This window comes from Leucopleurus acutus (assembly GCF_964270905.1).
Source record: "Leucopleurus acutus genome assembly, chromosome: 7".
Taxonomy (NCBI): Eukaryota; Metazoa; Chordata; class Mammalia; order Artiodactyla; family Delphinidae; genus Leucopleurus; species Leucopleurus acutus.
The window spans coordinates 81,253,081-81,260,615 of record NC_139150.1 but is presented as its reverse complement, the minus strand read 5'-3'; the positions used below and the strand labels follow the sequence as shown (position 1 = coordinate 81,260,615).

The 7,535-nt window shown below is 48.3% G+C and overlaps 1 protein-coding gene across 1 annotated transcript; it reads left to right on the top strand.

Annotated features, from left to right (window-relative positions):
* Window positions 1–797: 797 nt before the first annotated feature.
* CCL21 (C-C motif chemokine ligand 21) lies at window positions 798–1,897 on the top strand. The gene is made up of 4 exons (XM_082842201.1): window positions 798–903; window positions 1,004–1,124; window positions 1,220–1,402; window positions 1,482–1,897. Exons 1-4 carry the CDS (start codon window positions 837–839, stop codon window positions 1,504–1,506), a joined length of 396 nt encoding a protein of 131 aa, XP_082698327.1. The 5' UTR covers window positions 798–836; the 3' UTR covers window positions 1,507–1,897.
* The last annotated feature ends 5,638 nt before the right edge of the window (window positions 1,898–7,535 follow it).

Sequence of the window (7,535 nt, the reverse complement as noted above, 5' to 3'; positions counted from 1 at the left end):
TGGTGACCTAAATGGGAAGGAAATCCAAAAAAGAGGGGATATATGTATATGTATAGCTGATTCATTTTGCTGTACAGTAGCAAATAACACAACATTGTAAAGCAGCTGTACTCCAATGAAAATTTTAAAAGAGAGTGAAAAGACAACCCACAGAATGGGAGGAAATATTTGCAAATCATATATTTGATAAGGGTCTATTATCCAGAATGTACAAAGAACTCTTACAATTCATTAGTCAGATTTGTATTTTAGGAACAGTCCTCAGCCCGCTTGAAGGAACAGGAGAGTGTGGAGCCTGAGTGAAACAAGGAGGCAATCACAGTGTTCCAGAGGAGAGGTGGTAAGGCCTGCACCAAGACAGTGGCTGGGGATAGAAGGAGGACCTTTCAGGGACTTCCCTGGTGGTCCAGTGGTTAATAAGAATCCACGCTTCCACTGCAGGGGGCGAAGGTTCGATCGCTGGTCAGGAAACTAAGATTCCCGCATGCCACCAGGCACAGCCCAAAAAAATTAAAATTTAAAAAAAATTTTAATTTTTAAAAAAAAGGAGAGCCTCTCAGATTCAACTAATATTGAGGAGGTAGACTCAGGCAGCTTGGGGGACTGAATGGCTGTGTGAAGTTTTCATTTCCGCATACTAGTGAGGCTGGTTGCCAGGACAGGATCTGTCTTTCAGGAAGGAAAAGGAGGGAGATCCCTATACTTGCCTGGACAGAGTAGCTGGGGATGGGGGAAGTGAAAGTGTCTGCCTGCATAAATAGGCAGCACACCAGTCCCAGTCCACACACGGACCCCCAGTTTGGAGCTCTCCACCTCGCCCGAGCTCTACCGTGGCCATGGCTCAGTCGCTGATTCTGAGCATCCTTGTCCTAGTTCTGGCCTTCTGCATCCCCCAGACCCAAGGTATCAAGGAGGGAGTTGCCTAGGATGGGGGCAAGGGGGTGGAGAGGCCGGGGTAGGAGCCTCCAAGCAGCCCCTCACTCCCTGTGAACCCCACCTGCAGGCAGTGATGGAGGAGCACAGGACTGTTGCCTCAGGTACAGCCTAAGGAAGATTCCCACCCACGTTGTCCGCAGCTACCGGAAGCAGGAACCAAGCCTGGGTTGCCCCTTCCCAGCTATCCTGTAAGTGGGTACAAGGGGGTGGGTGCAGGCTGGCAGCTGAGTGGGAAGGCATGATGGGCAAGACTAAGACAGGCTTGCTAACCCCTGAACCCTAGGTTCTCACCTCGGAAACGCTCTCAGCCAGAGCTATGTGCAGACCCTAAAAAGGCCTGGGTGCAGCAGCTGATGCAGCGTCTGGACAAGCCAGCAGCCCCATGGAAACCAGCCCAGGACTGTAAGAAGGACAAGAGGGCCACCAAGTCTGGCAAGAAGGGAAAGGGCTCCAAAGGCTGTAAGAGGTAAGGAAGCTAAAGGGACGGGGGGTGGGATGAAGGGGAGCCTTGATCATCCCCTCAAAGCCCTCTTCTGCCCTCCCAGGACTGAGACCCCAAAAGGGCCATAGCCCAGTGACGAGCCCGGAGCCCAGGAGGTCCCCACCAGTCTCATCAGGGCTTGGAGCCCCAGCCCAAGGGACAAGAGGTGGGCTAGGAGAGAAGGAGGACTCAGGGGGCCCAGAGCAGCCACCCCATGCTGGCCTCCCCTCACCCCTTCTCCAGCTTCAACCACCCCTTCTGTATACCCACCCTACCCTGCACGGCTGAGCTGCCCACATCAGGCCAGGCCTAGAGAGGCAGAGAAGGGAAAGTCCCATAGGAAATGTGAGAGGTGGCAGCAGGACTGTCCCCTCTGAGGAAAGGTCACCCAGGGCCCTGGACCTGACCGTGCTCCACACTGCACCCACCTCGTCTTTGTAAATATGATTTATACCTAACTGAATAAACAGCCATTCTGGCCTTCCTCCCAAGTATCTGTTCCTGTGTGTTTTTGTCCACAGAGAAGCCACTGTCACCACAGGGTGGAGTCACACACTCTGGGGTCCTGGCCAAGAGCTCAGGCTGGCAAATTCTATATCCTCACCCACCCCAAGAGTTTCCTTGCTTCCCAGGTGCCCAGACCTGTGGGCAATAAAAGGGAGGCTGACAGGCAGGGTGGGACCTGGGCTGCCCCTGGTCTCTGAGAAATCCCTGCCAATGAAGAGACAGTGGATCCCAGGCACATGTCCCCAACAGCTGCATAGGCCTCTGAGACCCTGAAGAGATCCCTTCCCTGACTCCGCCCAGCATTCTTTCACTCCCAGCTTCACCGGGGACTGCCTCCCCTTTCCTTGGGGTCTACTGGAGGGAGGCGGGAGCCTGGGCCTGCCTGTAACACAGGTGAACACAAGTTCTACTGAAACCTGCCCTACGCAGAGTTCCAGCCCTGGGAGCCCTCGAGAGCCCCTATCTCCTCCCAAAGACCCCAGAGGACTCCCTTCCGCCCTGACCGGTGAAGCAGGGTCTATGGCCTCTCCTTATTGTTTGATGGGGCTATGCGCTCTTTATTCCTGAGTTCTCTATTCCTCCCTCAGCTTCCTTCCAGTTGGGAAAGCATCCTCCCCTTCCCTTTTCTCCTTTCTCCCCTAGGTGGGGCCTGGGGCACTTTAGCCCCTTTAACCTCTTGAGGCCAAGGAATAAGTCTCCAATGGCAGGAATTTGGAACCCCAGAACTCAGATGTAAATTAGTCTCCTCTCCAAGAAGGCTCCAGTCTAACTCTCCTCTACCTCTCCCTCCCCAGAGCAGAGATCCTCCAATTCCCCGCTTCGCCCTTAGGCTAGGAGAGAGAGGACCATTAGATGGGGCCAGGCCACGTGGGAAAGAAGGGAACAGATCCTGGGAGAGGGGCAAGGAACTAGAGGTGGTTGCCACCACCTTCTCCTTCCACCGGGGCCTGAGCATGCCACAGCACTTACCGCTTATTATAGTCATTAAAATATTTGCTCTCTGCTCCTTCTGAGTACAGTGAAGACAGGGGATGCTCCCTACCTATCATCATGCGGCAGGTGTGATCTTAGTCTACAAACTCAGATGTTCAAGATTTACTGTACTTTAAAATGTTCTTTCAGGAGTTCCCTGGCAGTCCAGGGGTTAAGACTCGGCACTTCCACTGCCAGGGCCGGGGTTCAATCCCTGGTCAGGGAACTAAAATCCTGCAAGCCGCGTGGCATGGCCAAAAAATAAAATAAAATGTTCTTTCAATGAACCTACTCCAAGCCCCTGCACCGGAGCGCTGGCATTCTTGGGGTCCCATCTGCCAAGGGCTGTGCAAAGGTCAAAGAAACAGCAAGGCACAGGAGAGGCTTCCTACATGCCCTCTACATCATCCCATCATTGGACATCAGTCTCACCAGTGAATGCTTTGGCCCCTGTGTTCCCAGCAGGTATGACTCCCCAGGTCCTGGACTCTCAAACTCTTAGCTCTGTGCCACATTTGAGCCATGGGAGCTCAGCTATGAGAGCCTCCAGGCTTGGACCTAGCTTCCCCAGACATCTCCCCAGAGCCATCTACTCAGGTGGCTTGCTTGCTTCATCCCAGTCAAGGATTAAAGCCCACTGCCCATACTGGCTGGACATACACACCAATCCCCTCCACAGTCTTCAAGAACTCTCTCCAAAACCCTCCCTCTTCCCAGTCCCTCCAAGGTATAACCTCTTCCCAGGTTTGCTTTAGACTTTTACAAAGGCAGAAGGGACTCTAATATCAGGGTGCTACTACTCTCAGCCCTACCAAAACCCTCGCTTGCTCTAAAGAGAAAAGAAAATCATCAGCAAAAAGAGAAAAAAAGGAAAACATAGGCAAAACAAAACAAAACTTCATATTTCACTAAATTATCCTGCCACACTGCATAACTGGTATTTGCCTCAAGTCCTGCCCTGATTAGCATGCAATATAATATCTATCTTATCAGAGAATGAGTCCCTACTCTCCTTTTCTGCCTTCATCTTTGACAATACTGTCCTGTTCTTTCTTCTTTCTGTATGATCCATAATTCAAAAAAATCAAATAATACATACTCACGGTTAAAAAAAATCAGAAAGTACCAAAAGGCTTATTCTGAACAACCATTTCCTGCAACTTTTAAGCCACTTCCTCTAGGACTTAGTGCCATATGTCTAAATACTTTGTTCATACCTCTGTTTCTTCATTTACCTATTTTTAAAGTTATCAACTGAGGGACTTCCCTGGTGGTACAATGGTTAAGACTCCACGCTCCCAATGCAGAGGGCCCAGGTTCGATCCCTGGTTAGGGAACTAGATCCCACATGCATGCTGCAACTAAGAGTTCATATGCCACAACTAAGGAGCTGGTGAGCCACAACTAAGGAGCCTACCTGCTGCAACTAAGACCCGGCACAACCAAATAATTAAAATTTTTTTTAAGTTACCTATTGACTTCCTATTATAAAAAGTGGAGATTTAGCTCTCTTACGAACCCTCTTCTCCTGTCACCCTATCCTCTAAATATAGCTATACCACTATATTTAGACGATGATCAGAATTTACATTATGATGACCATGTAAATGTTGTTCACTGCAGAGCAAAGTAGCGTACTGTGCTTACTTTCCTTTTGTCACTGAGCTTTTTGTTTTTCATAAAGATTCAAATTGTTCTTCCTTTATTTAAAATACCTCTACCTTCCCATTATCATAGCCTCAGTATTTTTCAAACACTTCATCATAGGATTAAAGACCTAATGTTTTAAATATATGTTATAGAAGACAATATAGGTGAGGGTGGTTATAACCTTGAGGTAGAAAAAGAACTTGTTAAACATAAAACCATAAAACACAAACCACAGGGGGAAAGATCAACACCACCGAATTCAAAGACAAGTAGGAGTTCAGGGTAAAGATGGCAAATTAAACACAGGAATTTATTTTCACTCCTTCTTGAGCCCCAACTAAAACTAAAGTAAGTGTTTCTAAGGACTTCCCTGGTGGTCCAGTGGTTAAGAATCCGCTTTCCAATGCAGGGGACGTGGGATCGATCAGGGAACTAAGATCCCAAATGCCACAAGGCAACTAAGCCCGCGCTCCACAACTAGAGAGGCCACGCTCCACAACAAAGACCCAGCGCAGCCAAAAAATAATAATAATAATAAAATAAATAAAGTAAATGTTTCTGGTGTGTGTATACATTTGTAAAGGCATCAAATCACAAAGACCCGAATGGGAGGGGAGATAAAAGTAACTTTCCAGAAGATTGTTGTTTAGATAAGTAAATATTTCAGTAAAAATAAGTATAAAGCATAAAATGAAATTATAAAGTTGGAGGACTTCCAAATTGATGCTCATGCATACAGTAAAAAGAAATATTTTACTGAATACTAGTCTGCCAGTGTTCAACAGAAAGACAATTAATGGCTTTTACTAGAAATGTGAAAAGAAAAAAATTCCAAAGATCAGTCATCCCCCAAATTTACAAAACCATCAACAAACAAACATGAAAACTCACTGTAACCCCTGGAATTTCCTTTAACAGTAATTACTATCTTCTAACAATGTCACCCTCAGTGCCATTCAGAAAATTACTAATACCATGTTTTCAAATGATTTCAGCACTATCTCTTCCATGAAATGATAACACACCCACACACAATTACGAAATGGTGGGCCAGCTCCCTCTTGTCAGTGTTGCCTCAAAGTCTGAAGCTTTCTGCTTCCCCTGGCTCACTCCTTCTTTGTAAATCCTTTAAGGGCCTCTTTGACACAAATGTAAAGGATGGATGGGGCTAGTAAGAGCTCCCAGAATTACAGCTAATAGAAATGTCTTAACAACCTCAGTCATATGAACTGGAAACTAATTCCAAACTGAGCAACCAGATTTCTTAACACTCCTCTCCCTCCATGGTACCTGGGCCACATGTTCGCTAGCCACTATTTCATTCTTTACTCATCAGTCATTAGAGGGACATGATCACCAATGACAGGATCTTTCTTTTGACATCTTCAAAAATGGGGTACTATGGGGCTACCAGCACAGCACCACTGACATATCTGGCATCTTCTGCCCAGCTTTATGGCACAGGAAGGTCAGGGGGACTGGGTCTATACTTGCTATTTATGAAAGCTCAAAATTAATTTGTTTCCTAGCTTTAATCATTTACCTGTGAAAATGTCTTCAGCTTCAACTGACCTCTTTTGTGAAGTTCTTTTTCTTTGCATGTCCAGGTGTTATTTATCCTTGTATTTGGGGACAAAGTGATGCTATTTTGTTAAAAATCATCAATGTATCTTTCCTTTGCCATCAATGAATTACCACTTTTATGGGTGTTGAAATTGCCAAGCCTTTTTCTAATGCCTATATTTGGTATTCTTCTAGCGGTGGCTCTTCTGCAGTTCCCCTACAGAGATTGTGTTAGCTAGCTATGTCAGGAAGCTGAAAACTTCATTTTCTTCAAGAAATCCATTTCCCAGTTGGTGGCAAACAAAAACACCCCAGGGAAACTCTGATGCCATGTTCTTGAAGACTTTTGTTTTAGAGTCCTGGATTGTGCTAATAATAAATTTCAATCTAATATTAAATGAATAACCGAACTCCACCTGTGATTACCTGAGCAGCCAGCGCCAATTTCGGTTCAGAATACCCACAGCGGACGGGATGTTAAACTCCACTTGGCCTCATTGCCCGACTCCGCCACTAGGAGGCAGCATCGTCGTCGCGGTCCTCCGTCCTCCAAAGGCAAACAGGCTTGTGGGTTGAACACTACTGTTCTCATTTCCTTCATCTTTCTGGGATTTTTTTCCCCCTTTATTATTTGTCCTCAAATGTGTCTCATGCTAGACCAGGGGTCTAGAATTTTCCCATGTCCACTGATGAGCAGGACAAACTCGTTTTCCGTCCCTGTCCAGGTGAAAGCACTTCATCCTCCGGCACCGAGCGAGCGTCGCGCCGGGCACACAGTTAGGCTTTCAATAAACCTTGAAAGCCTATGGTTTCAACCTAAAGGTTGAAAGAAACCTTTCTTAGAGCTGGCACCGTAATTACGTGGTTTAAGGAATCAATCGGGTGCGGGTTATTTATGTTGCGAAGGAAGTCCCGGAGGTAATGTGAACTTCCTTCAGCCTATAAGACAAACATTGCTTCCTGTCTTCCACGTTGGGCGCCCTGGCCTCAGGATAAATTGGGAATACTTGGGGTGGGGAAGACAAATACTCACGGAAAAACACCGGCCTCCGGCCGCCCATGCGTCCCAGCCTGCCCAGCCGAGTACCCGCGGATTCAGGGGCCCGAGTGGCAGAGATTTGGCGGGACAGCCGCTGTGCTCGGCCCGGGGTAATCGCCGCCCAGGGGCTTCCCGAGCCCACGCCGACCCCAGGTCCTGGAGCTGCGGGTCCCACCCGCAACCCGAGTCCCCCTTCTGCACGGTCCGCCCGTGTGCCGGGACCCGCGCGCTGGGACCCGGGGCCGGACCCTCGGCCTCGGGACCAGCTGGGGCCTGGAGCGGGGACAGCACCAGAGGCCGTGCCAGGCCCACGGACTTTGGGCCCAACGCCCTTCTCAGTCTCTCTGAGCAGCCCGCCGGGTCAGGGCCGCATCCCGCCCTTGCTAG